Source organism: Schistocerca serialis, chromosome 7, assembly GCF_023864345.2.
Source record: "Schistocerca serialis cubense isolate TAMUIC-IGC-003099 chromosome 7, iqSchSeri2.2, whole genome shotgun sequence".
Classification (NCBI taxonomy): Eukaryota; Metazoa; Arthropoda; class Insecta; order Orthoptera; family Acrididae; genus Schistocerca; species Schistocerca serialis.
The window spans coordinates 107,111,217-107,133,581 of NC_064644.1; the positions used below are offsets into that span (position 1 = coordinate 107,111,217).

A 22,365-nucleotide genomic window follows, 5' to 3' on the forward strand; every position below is an offset into this window, starting at 1 on the left:
AGAAACTTGTGTGGATATGTTCTGTTTAAACTCTTTTTTTGAATGCTTATATATGGTAGATGTTATCTTTCTTTGATAGCACTTATTCTGATTTGTGCTTAATAATAATTTCACAATAATTTTCTTTGTGTAATAAAAGTAAAAATAAACTATTGAGAAATGTTCAGAATGTGACCATATCTACAAATTAATTTGCAACATGAATCCAAAATGCCTCATTCTACATCATTACGATCTATTGTGCAAAATGATCCTTGGAACGTGTAACTAACTAACTAAAAATTTTAGGGATAAATTTCAGTCATGAGATGCAAATAAATTATTATCTTTACCATTTTTGCCAAGTTAATTTTTCATCTCCCCGAAGCCTACAAAATTAAGGATGATATAAATCTTTAGACCTTGGCTGTACATTTATGTAAAGTATAAAAGGTATACAAGGTGTGATTCAGAAGTTTCAAGACTGATTCGTTTCGGGGATTCGGGTAGTGCACGCGGACCGTTTTTGCCGGGTGTGGGAAGTAGTGGGGGGGGGGAAGTAGTGGGGGGGGGGGTCTCAGGGAACGACCTCGGTCGAAACTTGGGAGCAGCGTTATGTGATTAAGATTTGCATGCGACTGAACAAAACCGCCACGGAGACTCTCGGTATGATTCAAGAGGCCTTTAAGGAAGGAGCCATGGCCCATGCAATGGTTTTCATGTGGCACAAACGTTTCAAAGATGGCTGCGGGAATGTTGAAGACGACGACCACTCTCGGAGGCCATCATCAAGCCGAACAGATCAGAATGTGGAGAGAGTGCGGGAACTTATAAACATTGTCTGTCATCTTAGTACTAGATTAATTGCTGATGAACTGGGACTCAGTCAGAGTACAGTGTGGAGGATTGTGACGGAGAATTTGATGATGTGAAAAGTGTGTACCAAACTGGTGCCAAAAATTTTGTCAGTGGATCAGAAGAAATGGCGCATGACTGTTTGCCAGGAAATGCTCCAATGGTTGAATGTTGATCTGAACCTTCTGGAGAAAGTGGTGACTGGTGAAGAGACCTGGGTCTACAAGTACGATCCTGAGTCGAAGCGTCAAAGCTCAGAATGGCTGCTTCCTCACCGAAGCCCAAGAAAGCTCACTTGAGCAAGTCGTGTGTGAAGTGTATGCTGTTTTTTTTTTTTTTTTTTTACGGTAAAGGAGTGATTCACAAGGAGTTTGTTGCTTGTGGACAGACTGTCACAGGTGACTTTTACGCTGGAGTGCTCCACCGCTTGAGGGATCGAGTTCGCCGCATCTGCCCAGCGATCAAGGTTGATTGTATTCTCCACCATGACAATGTGCCCACCCACACATTGTGCACCGCCTCCGAAGTTTTGGTCAAGTTCAACGTGACAACACTGCCGCAGCCAGCCTACAGCCCCGACTTGGCTCCAAGTGACTTTTTCCTCTTCCCCCGAATCAAGACGGGCCTAAAAGGGAAGCAATTTGACTCCACCGACGCCATCCAGCAGACTTCGACTAGAGCCCTTGACAGCGTGACGCCCGAGGCATTCCAGAAGGGCTACGAACAGTGGAAGATGCACTGGCAGCGCTGTGTTGGTGCTGAAGGATCATATTTTGAAGAATTTTAGTCCACTGTACTTAAATGTTCAATAAATATCCACTTCTGAGTTAAGTCGTGAAACTTTTGAATCACACCCTGTATGCCTTGCTTATATTTTTTATACATGCTTTTATGTATATATTCCTTGCTGCTAGCATAACAGATACATAAATGTGACCTAGTTATAGTAAATTGTAAAACAGTGTTCAAAATAATCACATACAATATGTAAATTTGTGACTGTTCCATGGCATTATCCTTCTGTAAATAAGATATTGACTGTCTGCTAAACTAAGTAAGTTTTTGTGATACACTTTTTATACTTCACATAAATGTATAGCCAAGATCTAAAGATTTATAATATTCCTAATTTTTTAGGCTTCTGAAGATGACAAATTAATTTGTCGAAACCAGTAAAGATAATAAAATTTATTTGCAACTGATGACTGAAATTTATCCTGAAAAATAGTACTAAGGTTGTTGAAAGTTACAGCCATGACTAAAATAAATTTTTTTTTTATCTTGGTATAATCTGATGTTAGATCAGTGTCCATTAAGTATAACTGAAGTATGTTCAACGAATTGACTAACTTATTTCTCGTCTATTCTAGTGGTGTTTGTCTACTAAAACTTTCTATCCTAGTGAAAATAAGACACGTGGAATCCAAGTTTTTATCAAAATTGCATTTTCACTCATGTCTTTTTATTTACCTTAGAATTTTAGTTCTTAGATTTTCACTCTGTGTTTATAGAAGCACATCCTGAGCGTTTCAACTCTCGCCTTCGGAATAAGATGTTCTATGGACAAGCTGGTGGGAAAGATCTTTTGAGGCGGAAATGGAAAGGACTTGCAGAATTAGTCACATTAGAATGTGATGGTAAAGACATAACTCCTAAGTTGAGGGATCATAAGGTCCATGCAATTGTGTTTCTCAACATTCCAAGGTAATTTCAGATGTGAAATAATTCTGCTAATTTTAAATTATGACCACATGGTTCATGCAGAATTTTTCTGTTACTGCTAAAATAAATTTATTTATTTATTTATTTATTTATTTATTCATTAATCCATAGACAATCTCCATTATATGAATTTAGTCAACACATACACATCTTCAGTTTTGTTTATGTGTATGGCATACAAAAACATCTTAGCACAGATAACATTTTATTAAGTCACCCTTATGTGTGTATATAACAGCAATCCAAAATTTCGCTAATGTATCTTACGCAAGTTAAAAACATGATTAAATTATACTTGAATGCTCACATCAGTTCACTCACTTATCTTCATAATTTTACACTTCAACAGCTTCAGTTCTGCAAAATATACCAATGCACTCACTGTTGGTGTTGGTGTTGGTGTTGGTGTTGGTGTTGGTGTTGGTGTTGGTGTTGGTGTTGGTGTTGGTGTTGTTGTTGTTGTTGTGGTCTTCAGTCCTGAGACTGGTTTGATGCAGCTCTCCATGCTACTCTATCCTGTGCAAGCTTCTTCATCTCCCAGTACCTACTGCAGCCTACATCCTTCTGAATCTGCTTAGTGTTTTTATCTCTTGGTCTCCCTCTATGATTTTTACCCTCCACGCTGCCCTCCAATACTAAATTGGTGATCCCTCGATGTCTAAGAACATGTCCTACCAACCGATCCCTTCTTCTAGTCAAGTTGTGCCACAAGCTCCTCTTCTCCCCAATTCTATTCAATACCTCCTCATTAGTTATGTGATCTACCCATCTAATCTTCAGCATTCTTCTGCAGCACCACATTTCGAAAGCTTCTATTCTCTTCTTGTCTAAACTATTTATCGTCCACGTTTCACTTCCATACATGGCTACACTCCATACAAATACTTCCAGAAACGACTTCCTGACATTTAAATCTATACACGATGTTAACAAATTTTTCTTCTTCAAAAACGCTTTCCTTGCCATTGCCAGTCTACATTTTATATCCTCCCTACTTTGACCATCATCAGTTATTTTGCTCCCCAAATAGCAAAACTCATTTACTACTTTAAGTGTCGCATTTCCTAATCTAATTCCCTCAGCATCACCCGACTTAATTCGACTACATTCCGTTATCCTCGTTTTGCTTTTCAACTGCTCTTCCAAGTCCTTTGCTGTCTCTGACAGAATTACAATGTCATCGGTGAACCTCAAAGTTTTTATTTCTTTTCCATGGATTTTAATACCTACTCCACACTTTTCTTTTGTTTTCTTTATTGCTTGCCCAATATACAGATTGAATAACATTGGGGATAGGCTACAACCCTGTCCCACTCCCTTCCCAACCACTGCTTCCCTTTCATGCACCTCGACTCTTGTAACTGCCATCTGCTTTCTGTACAAAATGTAAATAGCCTTTCGATCCCTGTATTTTACCCCTGCCAGCTTCAGAATTTGAAAGAGAGTATTCCAATCAGCATTGTCAAAAGCTTTCTCTAAGTCTACAAATGCTAGAAACGTAGGTTTGCCTTTCCTTAATCTATCTTCTAAGATAAGTTGTAGGGCCAGTATTGCCTCACGTGTTCCAACATTTCTACGGAATCCAAACTGATCTTCCCCGAGGTCGGCTTCTACCAGTTTTTCCATTCGTCTGTAAAGAATTCGCATTAGTATTTTGCAGCTGTGACTTATTAAACTGATAGTTCAGTAATTTTCACATCTGTCATCACCTGCTTTCTTTGGGATTGGAATTATTATATTCTTCTTGAAGTCTGAGGGTATTTCGCCTGTCTCATACATCTAGCTCACCAGATGGTAGAGTTTTGTCAGGACTGGCTCTCCCAAGGCTGTCAGTAGTTCTAATGGAATGTTGTCTACTCCGGGGGCCTTGTTTTGACTCAGGTCTTTCAGTGCTCTGTCAAACTCTTTACGCAGTATCATATCCCCCATTTCATCTTCATCTACATCCTCTTCCATTTCCATAATATTGTCCTCAAGTACATCGCCCTTGTATAGACCCTCTATATACTCCTTCCACCTTTCTGCTTTCCCTTCTTTGCTTAGAACTGGGTTTCCATGTGAGCTCTTGATATTCATACAAGTGGTTCTCTTATCTCCAAAGGTCTCTTTAATTTTCCTGTAGGCAGTATCTATCTTACCCCTAGTGAGATAAGCCTCTACATCCTTACATTTGTCCTCTAGCCATGCCTGCTTAGCCATTTTGCACTTCCTGTCGATCTCATTTTTGAGACGTTTGTATTCCTTTTTGCCTGCTTCATTTACTGCATTTTTATATTTTCTCCTTTCATCAATTAAATTCAATATTTCTTCTGTTACCCAAGGGTTCCTACTAGCCCTCATCTTTTTACCTGTTTAATCCTCTGCTGCCTTCACTCACTAATTTTCACAATTCTAATCTTTGACAGCTCCTCTTCTGTGATGTTGTGTGTCCACAGTACTTTGAACATACAATAAAAGAGCGAGCAATAACATGACAGATTTTATATAAAGAATAGGTACGTGCATTTTATGAAGAGTGAAAGTGGAAAAGTTCTGAAGAATCGAAAAACATATTGTAACTAGTAGGACTGCAATTAACAAAAACCATTTCTAATTTATTTTACATGTTTTACACGTGAATAACTAAATATAAATTCAAGAAAAATCGTTGCAAAATTGACATCTATTCCTTACACAACTCTATCTTGGGATCTGACGCTGTAAAACTCCCTGTACATTGTCATCAGGCCTTTCTGTTTTGCAGAGATAAATATCATAGATATTTTAGATACAGTACAGTGTGGGGAGGCTTGCGTGCCTCAGCGATACATATAGCCGTACCGTAGGTACAACCACAACGGAGGGATATCTGTTGGGAGGCCAGACAAACGTGTGGTTCCTGAAGAGGATCAGCAGCCTTTTCAGTAGTTGCAGGGCAACAGTCTGGATGATTGACTGATCTGGCCTTGTAACACTAACCAAAATGGCCTTGCTGTGCTGGTACTGGGAACGGCTGGAAGCAAAGGGAAACTACGGCTGTAATTTTTCCCGAGGGCATGCAGCTTTACTGGCATGGAGAGCTGCATCAAACCAGTCTCTGGACTGAAGACCACAACAACAACAACAACAACAACAACATGGCATACACCAGCCATGATCTTTCCTCTTTTGAATACATTGAGTTTTTTCCAGTCTTCTGTTTAATATAAGAATTTTTGATAGCTTTTTGAGATGAATAAGTATGAAATACTTTCACCATACTGCATATGGAGATCCTGCATGCCTGCATTAACATCAGTGTTTCAGAAGCATCTCTCAAACTGGAGAAGTCAGTTGTATCAATCTTCCAGAATTACAGCCTTGCTTATCTTTCTTTATTTTTATCTAAGTGCAAGATCTCTGTCGCAGCTCAAAACACTGTGCCCACTTGCCAAAAACGTGTGTGTTGTCTCTTCGAACTATCTCAGGCCAATTGAAGAAGACCTGACACATGGCACTCAGAGCTGTGGAGGGAAGCACTGCTTGGCGCAAATACCGTGCACCATCTACTAATGAATGTTTGAAGCATTTTCTCAGTGATTTGATGCTTTAAACATTTTCTCAATGATTATATGGTAGGAACAAGTCGAGGGAAATACAACAGAGTACTGAGAACTCCCACCTGTCCCACAGTGGTATTCCACTGCCCACCGAATGTACACAATATCCTCGTCCATACCTACACAGCTCCTGCTCCCATCCCCTTGCCTAATCACTCTTATCGCTGTTATAGACCTAAATGCAAGACCTGTCCCGTACATTCTCCCATCACCACCTACTCCAGTCCAAGCACAAGCATCACCTACCCCATCAAAGGCAGGGCTACCTGTGAAACCAGTCCTGTGATCTAAAAGCTAAGCTGTAGCTACTGTCCTGCATTCTTTGTGAGCATGACAGCTGAGAAGCTGTCTGTCTGCTTGAATTACAACCAACAAACTGCGGCCAAGAAACAGCTGGACCACCAAGTTTCTGAGCATGCTGCCAAACACGACATTCTTCATTTCAATGGCAGCTTCACAGCCTGTGACATCTGGATTCTTCTCACCAACACCAGCTTCCCTGAGTTACACAGATGGGAACTCTTCCAACAATATACCCTACATCCTGTAACCCTCCTGGCCTCAACCTTTGCCAGTATTTGTCCTTACCCCCTAGCCCCTTCCCTGTTCCCATTCCAACACTACACTGTTGTGTATTTCGTCAATATACCCAAAGTCTTCTTACCTCTCTGCTTTTCCACTATGCCCCCACCCTCTGTTTAACATCCCGACTGCACTTAGCTGCCCTTCCCTCTCTCCATCTCGTCCCTGTATGCTCCTACAAGTAGCACTTTACTGTAACCCACCCCTATCCTGATATCCACCCCCCTCCCTATCCCAGCCACCTGTTACCCCCATCACCTGGCTGCATCTCCGATCATGCTCAGCTGATCGCAGTGTGGCCTCAGCAGCCAGAGACTCGGCCGTGTGTGTGTGTGTGTGTGTGTGTGTGTGTGTGTCATTTGCTTGAGAGAGAGAGAGAGAGAGAGAGAGAGAGAGAGAGAGAGAGAGAGAGACTGAGTGTTCTAACTCCGATGAAGGCCTTGTTGGTCGAAACCTGATTTTCAGACAATATTTTTGGTGTGCCTATCTGTGACTTGGCATCTCCACTGTATGGTGAGTATCAACTGCCATTTTGATAATATTATTACATTCCATCCTGGATTTTCCATTGTTAAATGTATGACAGACAATCATTTTCTTGTGATTCATTTGTTTTGCAAAGTACTTAATTTCATATGAATATATTGTACCAAAAAGAAATGACTGTCAGTTTGTATACCTAACATTTAAAAAGAAAAGTACACAGTTGGGATTATTCTGAATAACAGAATATTATTTGATTGTAGTTATGGTGGTGGCACTCATCCCTGGAATCGAGCAGGAGGTAATGTGGAACCAGCAACTGATGATGGCCTTATAGAAGTTGTTGGACTCACAACATATCAGTTGGTGAGTTTTAAAAAGGAGAGAAAAGTGGTATTTTTATGATAAAATTGTTCCATGTGATTGCTTTCTATTTGTTCATTTTATATTGCTTCTTACTTCATACACATATGATGATTCTTGTTAATAATATATAAAAAAATGTAAATTTATTGTTCCACTCTGCCAGATATCATAGATGCACAAGCACCTGCAGTTCAGGAAAGTATGTTGTGAATTTCTTTATTCTGGGTAAAACAAACAATAATTACCAAAGAAGCAGAATATTTCTGAAAGTGTCAGTAAGTGCGGTAGTTCATTGAATGACTGATGTGGGCCCTTCCAGGTTTGATTTAAGTAATGGTTTAATTTCTTAGCTAAGTTTAGCTGCTAGTTTCTGCACCTTAACTAGAGGGGTCATATATGCAAGTCAAGGGAGTAATAAGGGGATGAAATTTCTCACACCCGAGTAGCAGCTGTGTAGCACATTGTAGGCATATTAGACCCCAATCAGTAAACTTCGAGTACTAATAAGGGGGAATGTGCAGAGAGTAGAGGAAGAAAGCTCCACCTAGCAAGAAGACTACACCAGGTTGCACTCCAGTTTATGTAGCTGAACCTTATTTTGTCCATGTTGGACTGCCATTTGGAAACTTGTGACCATTTATGAAACAAAAGACAAGTCCATTTCAATCACTTTTCAATTTTTATTTTATGCAACCATACATTTTAAGAGGTTAAACCATCATTCATGGGTGGCCACATGTGTACTTAAGGTATATGACTCTGGATGCATCCAGGAGAAGAAATTGTATTTACTCAAGGATGAAGGTTTAAACCATTGAAATAGGCAGTGGAAGAAAATAAAAAGTGGCTGACACAAAGCACACACTTTGAAATTAATTTTTCATCAAAGCTGTAGTGCACAGGTATGATTTCAAGTTCATTTTAATTATGTTGTGCTCATTTTGTATCTCCACCAGAGGGAAAGATAATAATCTCTTGAATAATGGACAAGGATGAAACTTCAGAGGTGGACTTTCCAAATAAAATTCAAAGTTCAGATAAAAAAAAAAGGTTCTCTTTTATTTATTCTTCACAATTTATTAAATGTTTTCTTTAGTTAACTATGTTGCTTTGTCTAAAACAAATAACTTCTATTCTGACAGATCAATACATGAGCTCAGTTGTGACTGATCAGTATGAATTACAAAGTAGACAAATGCAGTGCAGTAATTACACAAATAGCCATCAATGAAAAAAACTGACTGCCAGATGTGCTCATGTTGAGACAAAATTAGATAATGCAGAGTGGTGCAGTATCAAGATTTTCACAGAGGTGATTTAAAAGAGAGAGACATGTGACAGTGGAGAGTTCACTATATTCACAAGTATACATAAATAGTGTCCAGTTGTAAAGGATTAACCACCTGTTTTGTTTGTTTTCAGTACTAAATCTAACTTAAGAGTGAGTTAAATTTTATTCCTGGCCGAGAATCACTCATGCCCACAATGACCCAGAAACTGTTTCACAACTCATTTTACCAAAATAAAACTGAAATGAAATGCATTATTGAACAGTGGTTAATACAGGTTGACAGTGGCCAGCCTGAAGTCTATAAATGTATACTAATTGAACATTAGAGAATAGAGTGCTCCTGAAAATATTTGTAGATTGTAATCGTACAGTACCAGTCAACTTGCTACACATTTTAATCATTTTTTGCCTGAGAGACATTTTCGCAGCTGAGTGCAGTTTTTCCATAAAGGCCAGATATTGCGTGTTCAAAAAAGTTTTCTTATATGTAGTAGGAACACATTTGCAATGGCAGTGAAAATTTTTTAAACGATGATGATTGCTCTGTTCGAGAAAAAAATTGGTTTTGACCTGGAAATACAGCTACAGTGCTTTCTTACTTAACCTATAACTACTGCTAGTAATATATTGCAGAATGAATGTTTTAGGGACCTTTTACTGCTGGTTGTATTTGAAGTACTTCATTTGGTTATTCCAAATACAATTTACAACAAAATGAAAATACACTTAAGAGTCTACCATTACATGCAAGCAATTGACACTGGCTATTGTTTTTCAGCCTTTGCTGCAAGCTGGTGGACATGGAACCTGTATCACACAGTGCAAGTCTGCTCGAATTGTTACTACCAAGACAATACCCATGCAGGTAGATGGTGAAGCCTGCAAGCTCAACCCTTCAATAATCACCATGACATTATTAAATAAAGCCCCAATGCTTGCCAAAAGAAGAGGTGGTAAAGCAAATGTTCAGTAAGTATTTAAATTGATTGCTCAGTCCTTTGTTTCCATTCTGGCACATCTGTATGATAGTTGATATTGCAGGGAGATAGGCAAAATTCTCATGAATCAGTGTGAGGTAAATTTATAGTAGTAGTGTTGAAGATAGATGTAAGGACCATAAAAGTAAGTTGTTAGCATGGTATGTTCTCTCTGTACCATTACAGAGAAATCCTCTGATGCTTCAGGAAATATCTGTATTTAAATTGTTCAGCAAAATATAATCTACAATTGCATTGTTTTTATGGCTCACTTTCAAGCTTGTTAATATATCTCTGAAATTGTGAGATTTGTCATGTTGATACTGTGTTTTTTCCAGTGTTAGCCAACTTTGCGAAACTACCATTTGCAGAATTTTGGCTGCCAGCATGAACTAGACGTTGTATGAATATATGTGTGTGTGTGTGTGTGTGTGTGTGTGTGTGTGTGTGTGTGTGTATGTATGTATGTACTGAACTGGGGACCTAGAAACGACGGAGAGGCTTTGTCCCCGCCGTAACCCTCAGTGGTACAAAACCCCACAACAGGCTACAGCAGTCCACTCATCCCACTGCCGCCCCACACCGAACCCAGGGTTATTGTGTGGTTTGGCCTCCAGTGGACCCCCAGGGAATGTCTCATCCCAGACGAGTGTAACCCCAATGTTTACATGGTAGAGTAATTATAGTGCACACATACGTGGAGACAGTGCTTGCGCAGCAATCGCCATCATAGTGTAACGGAGGTGGATTAAGGGGAACCAGCCCGCATTCGCTGAGGCATATGGAAAACCACCTTAAAAACTATCCACAGGCTGGCTGGCACACTGGACCTTGACACTTACCCACCGGGCAGATTCGTGCAGGGACTGGCACTCCTTCCCGCTCAGGAAGCAGTGCATTAGACCACACGGCTAGCCAAGCAGGCAACTGGAAGTTACTCAAAAATAATTACGAAGAGTGAAATTTTTGGCATGGTTTCTGTATTTGCAGAAGTCGGGGGGAAAAGTTTCGGTTTCTGTCCTGAATTCTCATGGTGACTGAAACAGTGATACACTGTTCGAAACATATATTGTTTGTTCACCATGAACCTGCATTAAGGATGAGATTTTACAGCCATGTGAATCACAGACTGGCTGCCACACTTCTACACAAAATTTGATTGGAGTCGGGAAGGAGCCTGCCCTACTTTGAGGAATGACATGCATATTTAAACAGGTCTAGAAAGCTGAGGAGAGGGAGAACTCTGTGTCTGCCTTTTGTTTCACAGTGGCTTTCAAATGTCTTTCAGCTTTCTCGTCTGGAGCTTGGGAGTGCACTCACATGTCGTGAGATTTGCACAGCAAACTCTACTGCTGCAAGGACACCTGAATGGTTCAAAATAAACTATTGTACTTACCTTTCACTGCATTAGTCTCCTCCAAGGTGAAAATGCGTTTTATGTTTCCCAGGTACTTTGAATTGTTGTGTAGGATGTATTTAAAATCCTCATTTGCCTCTCAAATAGAAACACTGGCTGTAAAATTTGTTGTATTTTTCCATTTATTTCCCCCACAATAATGCCCTGAAAAGAAGTCCATTCTGTGTGACAGTTTGACTACCACATGTAGAACAGCTTTTGCCCCCTCCCCTCCTCATGTCCCCCACCCCATCTCCACAATATCATGGTCAGACCCTATGCTCCTTCTGCACCTGTTTCTTAACCCTGTGGCTCGTACCCCTGTGGCCATCCCCAATGTAAGACTCACCGTATGAACCCTCCTGCTACCACCTACACCAGTCCTGTAACTGGCAAAACATAGACTGTCAAAAGAAGAGCCACATGTGAAGTGACACACGTCATGCAGCAGCTGTTATATAAACACTTTTCGGCCTTTTACATTGGTATGATAACCAACAGGTTATCAGTCAGTAGGAACATACATAGACAGAGGGTGTACCCTGCCAACACAAAATACCCTGTTGCAGAGCATGCTGTACAATATGACAGTTCTGACCTAAGTGCCTGTTTTGTGACACATGCCATCTGCTTTCTTCTCCCAGGCACTAGCTTCTCAGAACTCTGCGGATGGGAACTGGCATTACAACATGTCCTTGGTTCTCACCGCCAACATGTCCGTAATTTATGTTAATTTCTTTGATCTCAGCATTTCTTCTCTGTAACTACTCTGTCTTCACTCCTTTTTAGTTATATATATCTTTTATTTTCTGACCTGTGGGTCAGTCCACACCAAGTGGTCAGTCCACACCAAGTGGTCCAGCGTTGGTTGCTTGACCATCTCAGAAAATAATTGATATTCACTGGGTAAATTCCCCATATTTCGTGGACTCAAAAATACTTGTTTGAAAAACAGTATTGGTTACCGTTTTAAAAAAAGTGACCATTTTTGTTTCAGAAAAGTGACCATTTTTGTTTCAAGCTGCAAGCATTCTTTTGCATGTACAAGCGTCCGCAGCTCATGGTCTAGTGGCTAACGTTGCTGCCTCTGGATCATGGGTCCTGGGTTCAATTCCTGGCCAGGGGACTGGGTGTTTGTGTTGTCCTTATCATATCATCATCATCATCATCATCATCATCATCATCATCCGTGACAGTGGCTAAATTGGACTGTGTAAAAAATTGGACTGTGTAAAAAATTGGACTGTGTAAAAAATTGGACTGTGTAAAAAATTGGACTGTGTAAAAAATTGGACTGTGTAAAAAATTGGACTGTGTAAAAAATTGGACTGTGTAAAAAATTGGACTGTGTAAAAAATTGGACTGTGTAAAAAATTGGACTGTGTAAAAAATTGGACTGTGTAAAAAATTGGACTGTGTAAAAAATTGGACTGTGTAAAAAATTGGACTGTGAAAAAAACTTGGTATGGGCGCTGATGACTGCGCAGTTGAGCACCCCACGAATCAGTCATCATCATGTATAAGCACTTGCGGATTTTAAAGTATTCAGTAATCGGTTGCCCCAGACCTTTAAAAAAATAAACATTTAGTTGAGCACACACTATACCATAAATTAAAACCATGATCACTTAGCTGAATGTATTCCGTAATATATTTTTAATGGCTCAAAGTTATTGGTACCAAATTAAGAGAAAAAGAAAAATGCAGTTTCTGAACAGTATTTTTCCAAAGAAGGGGTAATTTCTCAGCCTTAATATTTTTGTGCTATTACACTATACAGTGTAGTTACTTATCATAGAGTATCACTGGTCAGAAGATTACATTTAAAAAAATACACTATTTAAAAAAAATGGATTTTTTGAATTTTTTTGTTCTTTGGCTTGCAATGTCTTTTCAGGGGACTAGATAAAAATCTGAAAATCGTCTGCTTAATAGATCTTTATGATATAAAACTTCAGTATAAATTTCAACTTGAAAATAAAGATATATTTCTTAATACCTGCAGTATGTAGACTAATGGATGAAGTCCATCAGTTACATAATTTAAATGTATCTGAATCACTTTTTTGTAAATATATCTAAAGAAAAATGAACCAACTATTTACATTACCTTGTTCTCAACTTATTTGTTTTCTCAACTTATTTGTTTTCTCAACTTATTTGTTTTCTCAACTTATTTGTGTTTCCAGTTTGGCTTGGGCTGTGTGGCGGTTTGTTATATTTCACCTCTTGAACCAAACACCTAAATAAGTTGCCACCTGAACTCTCATTTTATATGCAATGAATGTTATTTACCGAATATTCAGTCGCCCTCAAGTATTATTCATCAGGGTCTTATTAGTCTGTGCCCTGTATCTGGGTGCCTTCTTCCTCCAGCTTGGCTCACACTTCACATCCTTACAGGCTACAGATAAAGGTGCTGAAAACTAACTTCTCATTCTCATTCACTCCACCACGTAATTAAGAAATGAGATTTAAATCACCTTCTATATTATCTTCAAAATTAGAACTCGATACATGATAAACGAGGACAGCTACCAACATGTATACTCTCTCTCTGAACTACGTGCATAACAAATCTGATATTCAATGTTACAATTAACAATTACATACATTTGTTGTCTTTAATATTTTGCATACTTAGATTTCATGGAGCTCTTTCTTCTGCACCGGCCGCTCCATGGCACTCCTATCTCCACCTCAGCAGTTAGTATCGTCTGACTGCTACCCACTTCGTACAGTCACTGGATCATTAGCTCTGATACCAGCACCTATGATTTAAAACACCTCCCAACATTGGGGTGCTCACAACTTATTGACTACTCTCTGTCACAAACATCTTTTTTCGGACATATGTATTTAAGGATGCGATACTTCTCATTCAAGGAATGGGATGTATCACTACAATTGTTCATTGAACAAGAGGGAAATTTCTTCTCTCAGTTTTTGGGAGTTAGGTTAAAAGTTTGTTCAGTCACAGTTTTTAATTCCAGGGGAGACAGCTTCTTCAGTACATTTTCAACTGGCATCCAGATTTCATTGTTTTCAGCTTTTTTTAAATGAGGTCCATCGTCTTTTGGGTGGTAAAATGTAACATCTACACCTGGGTGTGACAGCAATGTTATCAATTTCGGCAATTCACCATTGTTCGCCACAAACACAAGTCACAATGTCCTTATTTTGAATTTTCAGTGGTACAAGTTTTCCATGTTGTTGATGTTCACTATCAAGGGAATTTACTCTTGAGCAATTTGTGTGACTGAGTTATAAAACACTGAAAATATTGAGTGTCTTTAATCTTCTGACAAGTGCTGAATCTTTCCTCCAAGACATTGGCGTAGAGTTCTTGTATTTCCTCACATTTTATAAAAACATAGGTAATCCCTTTTACCTGTTCTGTACAGAACTTAAACATTTCATGAGATGTCAAGAGCTGGTCCTCTTAGGTCTGCTACAGACGAACTTTTGTGACGGCTCATTTTCTTGTACCGTTGACACCATGACACTCTTCTTCCCATGGCATGGTATGCAAAAAAGTTCCATTCTGCATCAAGTCCACAGTCGTCTTTGTGGGAGGTGATGTTAATAAAAAAAATTTTAATTGGCTTGCAGCACTGTCAGAGAAGTAGATCAGTTTGTTTATGGAAGAGTTGTGCTCTTTTATGTAGTTTGTTAATTGCAGTTGAAAAGTGTGCACTGATGTAGCATTATGTTCAAGGTAGCCACTTATGACACAAAACAGTGGTACCCTTGTACTTCGTTCTAAACAACCAAGGAATAGTTTTCAGAAAAGTAGGCAAGAGCCAAGCGTTCATCAACTGCCAATGTTTGCTTTTTGTCTTTCGGAAATTTACCCTGAGCTTTGTCAACTAAGTGATGCATTTTCAGGTTTACAGAAGGTATCAACACTTCAAAAAACACTTCTCATGTTTTTGTAGTTGTCACCATTTCAATTCTGTCTAGTGTCACCCATTGTTTGTATTCTGTATTGTCAGTCATCAAACTGCCTGCCTCTCATTCCTGAAACATGTCAAGTAAAGCTTGTTTGCCTGGATAGTTTTGAAGTTTTTGCATAACCATACGATTGTAACTGTCAGTACTGCAAACCAGAATGTCCAAAAGGTCTTTATAGTCAGTTGTAAGATGGGCCTCGTCTGTCATTAACTTAACATTCTTGTGATACAAACAAACGCAAACATAAGGGGTGCCAGATGCCCCTGCAACAATACACAATTTTATTCTCAACTTGCAAAATTCCTCCTTCCAATTTTACTGTCAGAATTTTCTTTTTTGACTTCACTGAATAGTTCATATAAATTACACAATATTAATCTTTTTTGTCTCTGAACCTTAGTAGCATTTTCTTTCAAAGAAACACAATCTTTTTTGCAAGGCATCAAATGGCTGCAATTGTCATCTTTGTAAAACATTATAAACTTCTCAATTGTGCTTTCATTTATGAAATTAGATACTATTTTTTTGTAATGCAGCTAAAATTCCCTGTTGCTCTTTTACTAACTGCCTTGTTAATATAATGAAACATTCTGACAGATTAAATTCATCACTAACTTTTGCTCAACTTAATTGGTAGGAAACTGATAATGTTAACTCTTTGTTTGAGGTACGATATTTAGTTTTTAGCTTTTCTATCATGTCATCATATTCAGTTGGAGAATTTTTGGGACTTTCATCCGGTTTCATTTAATTTGAAATGAAACTTCCAAATTCTTTTTGACAGTAATTGCCAATTTCTTAACTTTTCATTCAATGCAAAAGGCCTTTTAATTTCACTTAGTTTTCTAATTTTACTAGCAGGCAATACACCTAGGTTTTCTCGAGCTAAAACCACTTTTTTTATAGTGCCTTATGAGTCATAAAACTCCTTATCTGAACCAGCAATATTCCTTTCTCAACTATCAATAACCCTTTCTTTGTCAACGACAAATATCTTGGAATAACATGTTGGACACAATGAGTTTCCTGGTACTATATTGATAAAATGTTTTTTATTTTTAGAATAACAATCAAACTTTGTTACTCTCAGACCTTTCGTTATATTCTGCTTATGTTCCTTAAAAAGGGTCCAAGCAAGACTGCCCAACAAGGTGATGAAATTTCTTAAAGTATTTAATTTCATGATACTTGCAAGTTGAGTTAATCTCTGGGCCAAGTCGTGAGTAAAACAACACTTTTTCTTCTTCACTGTAATCTTCAATTAAAGTAATGTATTTAGGAAACCCTCCATACACACTTTTATGGAAAACTTCATTAATAAGAAGACCAATAGAACAGTGAGACTCCATTGTTAAACTGCACATTTCAAGAGCCAATTGGTAACTGAGTGTGAGTGAACAGATGTGTGTGGAAGTGGGAAGACAACACACAGACTTATCTGTGAACCTGTACAGACATGCAGGTGCTGTCTGCTAGCCTGCTGAAACTTTCTGCAATGCATTATTTCAACTAATAATCATTTGTTACTTAACTTTCACATGTTTTTTTAATTATGTGGTTGATATACTTTATTCCGCAGTGCATGACGGGAGAGGCAACTGGATGGGGGTAAGGAGGAGGCTGGGAGGTAAAACGACTTGGTGTGTATGTGGAATAGAGGACTGTGTAGTGCTGGAATGGGAAGTGGGAAGGGGCTGGCGGGTTAGGACAATGACTCCAAGGTTGAGGCCAGGCGGGTTAAAGGAGTGTTCCCACCTGTGCAATTCAGTAAAGCTTGTATTGGTGGGAAGTATCCTTATAACACAGGCTGTGAAGCTGTCATCGAAATGAAGGATGTTGTGTTTGGCGGAATATTCAGCAACAGGGTGGTCCAATTGTTTCTTGGCCACAACTTGTTGGTTGTCATGTCCACATAGAATGCAGCACAGTGATTGCAGCTTAGCTTGTAGATCACATGACTGGTTTCACTGGTAGCCTTGCCTTTGATGGGATAGGTGATGTTTGTGACCGGGCTGGCCAGAAACATCACCTATCCCATCCAAGGCAGGGCTATCTGTGAAACCAGTCATGTGATCTACAAGCTAAGCTACAACCACTGTGCTGCATTCTGTGTGGGGATGACACCCAACAAGCTGTCTGTCCACTTGAATGGCCACTGACAACCTGTGGCCAGGAAACAACTGGACCACACTGTTGCTGAACACGCCGCATGTGAATGTGTGTGTGCGTGTGTGTCTTCTATTTCAGAAGAAGGCTCTTTGGCCAAAAGCTAAAATGTGTAGCAGTTTTTTTTTTTTTTTGCCTGTCTATGATTCAGTGTATACTCTACATGGTGAGAAGCAAGCTAGCCGTTTAATAATATTGTTTTATTTATTAGTTTTGCTTTATTGTGTATTTTCAAACATGGTAGTAGTTTTGGCTTGTAAACAAAAATTACTAATTAGAAGAAAATAAGTTGGCTATGGTGCTGGTAAGTACATATCATTATATAGAGAAGGTTCATATCCCAACTACACATGTTATTCTGTAAACTAGACCCTAAAATTGTCAACCAAAATTATCAGTTCCTGACGAACTATGTTTTGATGATTTACAACAGATATGGTTACAAAGTGAATTGATCAATACCAGGTTTAAAGTACTGGTATTCTATTGTCAATGGGTTGTAGATAGGAGTAATAATAATAATTTGTAATGTTTATAATATTGATGATGTGGTCAAGCATCTTGAAGGAGAAGGGAATTGTTTGTGGACTTTGATGACTCCACAACAAGCTTTTCTGTGTAAAACATTGATCTCTCACATGTGGTCCAAAGTTTTGGTTGTTTCACACATCTGACAAGAAAGCATGCAGTTTGATCACCAGTACTATTTTGTATAAATTTGTAAGTACAGTTGTTAAGTGTGCACTTGCCTTTGTACTTTTTCTCTGTGACTGGAAGCATCCATTTAGTGCACATTCTTTTTCAAAGTTAGACTAATCTCCATTGCCCTTCCAGGATTCAATAAAACTATCAAATGCGGGGATTTCGATTTGTTAGTTGCAAGTGACAATCGAGTAAATAGGTGCTTTCATGATCTTTATTTATGTATTTATTTATTTTAAAGGTAACTTTCATTGTGTATTGGCAGCTGAAAATTGGCAAGTAGGTCTTTAAGTGATGTTAACTACAACTGGCATACAAAAATAATGGCAGGTTTCGATGTGAAAGCCTGACCATTTCCTTGTTAGTTGGATCTGGATGGCCAGTGGACATTACTATTAATGTGGTGTGCTGAAAGTGGCAGAAACTGTGACTTTCAATGAAAGTTCATTCTCCATATGTTTGTAATACTATTTAGAAAATGGCATTCTTTTTTCTTTTAATGTTGACAAAAAAAGTTGCAGATGCTTATGTTGTTTACATTTCTGTTTTTACAGACAGGCTGCCTTGGAACAGCTCAAGATTAGTGTGTACCGAATTAGTATGTCAGATTATGAACAACACCATTATGACAAGGAACTATTGAAACAAACAGGTATGGTCATTGTATCGCAGTATTCTAATAAAACAAAGATTTTTCAACTTCATTTTCAAAGTTTGGTACAGTAACCATTTGTGGGAGGCAAACAGGGGCAAGTGGATACTAAAGGACAAATATTGTATTTTCAGTCATCAATAAAGGAAATTTGCAGAAAAAAGAATGAAGAGTATGAAGGAATAACTGAAGTAGCTTTCAGATTTGCTTACTTTTCCTTAGTAGTCTTGGAAATAATGAAATTTACACATTTGTTTATGTTACTGTTACAAGGCAGACAGTTATATTAATTGAACTATAAAGCTATGTGAAACCTGGGTAATGTAAGAAGTGCATGTCAAGTAATGTTTGCTTGTAAAAACATAGTTGAAAACAACTGGTTGTGAATAGTGGCCATGCTTTAATGTGAGGGAATGTAAGCTGGATTTTTGAAAGGAAATCGTATAGAGAGTGTGAAATTTAAGATTAAATCACCCAAAACATGAATGTATATGTATGGTATCTCTGCCATTAGAGATGAATGGGAAGAAATGTGTACCTCCAGAGAAGCAGCAGCTGTCAGAATCATGTTGCCTGCGCAGGCTACTCAGTCTCAGAAGTAAGATTTTGCACCCTGGAATATATTCCAGTGATTGCTTAAACTTCTGCTTTCAACAGCAGATACTTTTTTTTTTGCAGATGATACCAACCTCTTTATGAAAAGATAGAATGATTATGAGGTGCAGCATAAAACTGACAAAACAATAGATGTAGCAGAAAAGTGGTTTAAAGATGGCTTTCTATTGCTAAAGAAAGTGTGTGGGTGGATTTCAACTATAAAATAACTAAAACCAGAATCTTCGCAAAGGGTACATTAGGGAATAGCCAAATTCAGGAAAAGGATTGTAAAATTTTAAATATTATGGGTAGGTGAACACTTAGGTGGGACAAACGTGTAGAAAAGTTAAACAAGTTCTGTTACATATTAAGAATGCTCACAGATTGTTGCCATGCTGAAACAGTATGAATTGCTAGTGTACAGTATATCATTCTTGAGAAACACTTTTGCAAAACCATTATTTAAACTCCAGAAAAAGTTATAAGATTTTGTTTATTACAGAGAAACATGTAGATGTATTTTTAAAGAATTAAAAACTGTTATCCTACCAGCTATATTTGTATATGACAGTATCTGTGTCATTAAGACTCATTGAGAGTTTTCAACTTTGTTCAAAGAAACAGTATGAAACATAAAACAGGAACAACTTTCCGAAAATCAATACTGGGTGTTTCAAAAAGGAATATCGGGGTTCTAAGGCTTTTTAGCATGTATTACATTTAACTTACAATTGTAAATAAGAAGAGCAACTCAAATAGTTTTTCTTACAAGTGTACAATGTGGAACACACAGAATCAATAGGCGAATTCTTTCCATACCCTGTCCTGATTCTTAAGTCGGATTGATCAGCTAGTAGTGGAAGCATGTAAACATGATCCTTTATGAAGCCCTAAAGGTAAAAATTGCATGATGTCAGATCGGGTGAATGTAGAGGCTATACAAAACAAGTTCTGTCACCTGGCACCTTGCAGCCAACCTGACGGTCAGGTACAGCATTGTTTAACCAGTTGTGAACCGAGATATGGCAGTGAGGCGGTGCACCGTCTTGCTGCCAATAGAGTCTGTGGTTCAGCTTCTTTCAGTTGAGGAAAAAGTCATAATTTGAGTTTACTGAGATAAAAGGCCTATAAACTTTCTGCCAGGATATGGCTCAAAAAACGTTCAGTTCAGGGGAGTTTCATTGCAACTGTACCATCTCAAGGGATTTGCTGAATCCCCTCCACTTCCCCAAATGCACGCATTGCATGTGTTCACATTTCCCAAAGTTGGCACATAAACCTTAGTCTGTAAGCTCTAGAACTTGTAACAACTGCAAACGATAAGGGTGTAGTTATAAGTGTCTTCTTTAAAGGTCTCCGCATGGACATCAGTGGAATTGCTAATTCACAACTGGCCTTCCAAAGTGATTTCTGGGGTCAACACATGACACTCTCTCTCTCTCTTTCAACGCCTTCTTTGTAATGGAAGACACAGGAAACAGAGCATGCACCTATGTGCAGCTATACAAACAAAATTGTTTGAATTGCTCTTTCATTTGATGTACATATAATTGTATTTTGAATGTAATAAATGTTACAAAGCCTTAAAAACTTCGATATTTATTTTGAAAAACCCGGTGTATCAGAACAGTGTCTTCAATAAGTAAAAAATTTCTTCAATGCATTGGCAGGTAAGATCAGTAAGAATACAAAATTTAATACATTTAAAAGAGAACCTAAACATCGAATACTCCACAGCTTCTACAGCATTAATGAATATTAGGAGTGTTGTGAAAATTGGTAGCTTCTGCCTCATAATCTCTACAGGGCAATTTATAGTTATCAGAATATTTGTAGATAAAACTAAAGACCTTTTACTAATGTACTCATGTTAATTAATGTGTGTAATAATGTGTCTTTTGTGGCATTATATGTGGACATTAAATTCTGTTTTCTTTTACATGCTTAATTAGAGTATTGCATTCATTAGCACTCTCAGTCAAGATATGTCAATAATTTTTCAGCAATGTATATTTTGTGTCTGTATGAGCATACATAAAATTCTATTTTCTTACATGTAGTTAAGTACAATATTGCATGAAATAAAGGAAAGGCAATCATTCGGATGTAGCTGACTCATGTAGAATATTGTTTATTTTATTACAATAATAAAGATGTTTTTATATGAAAGCTACCAGTCAGATGTAATATTACAACTTGTATGTGCCTGTATTTTGTACATACGGTGAGCTTAAAATTGTGCTTTGGACAGTTCTGTACCAGTTGTAGCTGTTAGTAAGAAGACATTCATCTCGTGTATCACAAATACTTTAGAATTCAGATTTGATGTTCACTGCATATCACAAAAGCCATTTATCTATTTATTTATTTTTTTACCCAGTTTCTTGACTTCTCCCTCCCTCCATACTTGCTTTTCTGCTCCTGATATCAGCAGGATTTTTGATTTAAATTAGTAGTAACACTTCCCACCATTTTTTTCTCCGCTCATCACTTGGCAACTCTAGATTCCAAAGTATTATACTCTTATTTCTTTTATCAGAACTGCTCAAGTAGTTTAAATTTCAGTGACTACAAACTAGATTGTTTTCTGCACTCTTATTAGATGTTTAATGTAAATTTTTGCCTCTTACTGTCTGTATAAACATTAATTTTGAATTTCATTAAAATATGTGATATTGATTTGCAGCAATCTCCTTGGGAGTGATAGAGGTGAATCCAGTCTCGGACTTGGAACAAGTCAGAAAAATGATTAACAGGCTGCAGGAAGATGCAACTAGCACCACTGAAAACAACAACCAGTTTGCGAACAAACTGTCACCAGACTGGTGCTTTGTTGATTGTAAGTATACACCTGCCTGTCTGCATTAAAAGTTTGTTTTCATTTTATTGTTTTGACTAGCTTTTAGAAGCTTGGTAAGGAAGTAAGGAAGGCATGAAAAAAGAAAAAGAAAGAGAGAAAGATTGCTTTCATCTTATACAGATTGTGCTTAATGTTTGGAGGAGATTACTGGATTGTATGGAGTATGCAGTTTATTTGCTTACTTAATGTGTCACTTATTTATTGT

At 38.0% G+C, this 22,365-nt stretch overlaps 1 protein-coding gene across 5 annotated transcripts in view; it reads left to right on the forward strand.

The window, feature by feature from the left end:
• The window catches only part of LOC126412064 (eye-specific diacylglycerol kinase), a 903,754-nt gene that overhangs the window by 754,239 nt on the left and 127,150 nt on the right, over positions 1–22,365 (forward strand). For all 5 annotated transcript variants that reach the window (XM_050081449.1, XM_050081447.1, XM_050081448.1 and 2 more), the window contains exons 9-13: positions 2,346–2,538; positions 7,463–7,565; positions 9,635–9,825; positions 18,606–18,703; positions 21,987–22,139. In XM_050081449.1, the coding sequence (XP_049937406.1) occupies positions 2,346–2,538; positions 7,463–7,565; positions 9,635–9,825; positions 18,606–18,703; positions 21,987–22,139 (738 nt within the window). The remainder of the gene's footprint in view (positions 1–2,345; positions 2,539–7,462; positions 7,566–9,634; positions 9,826–18,605; positions 18,704–21,986; positions 22,140–22,365) is intronic.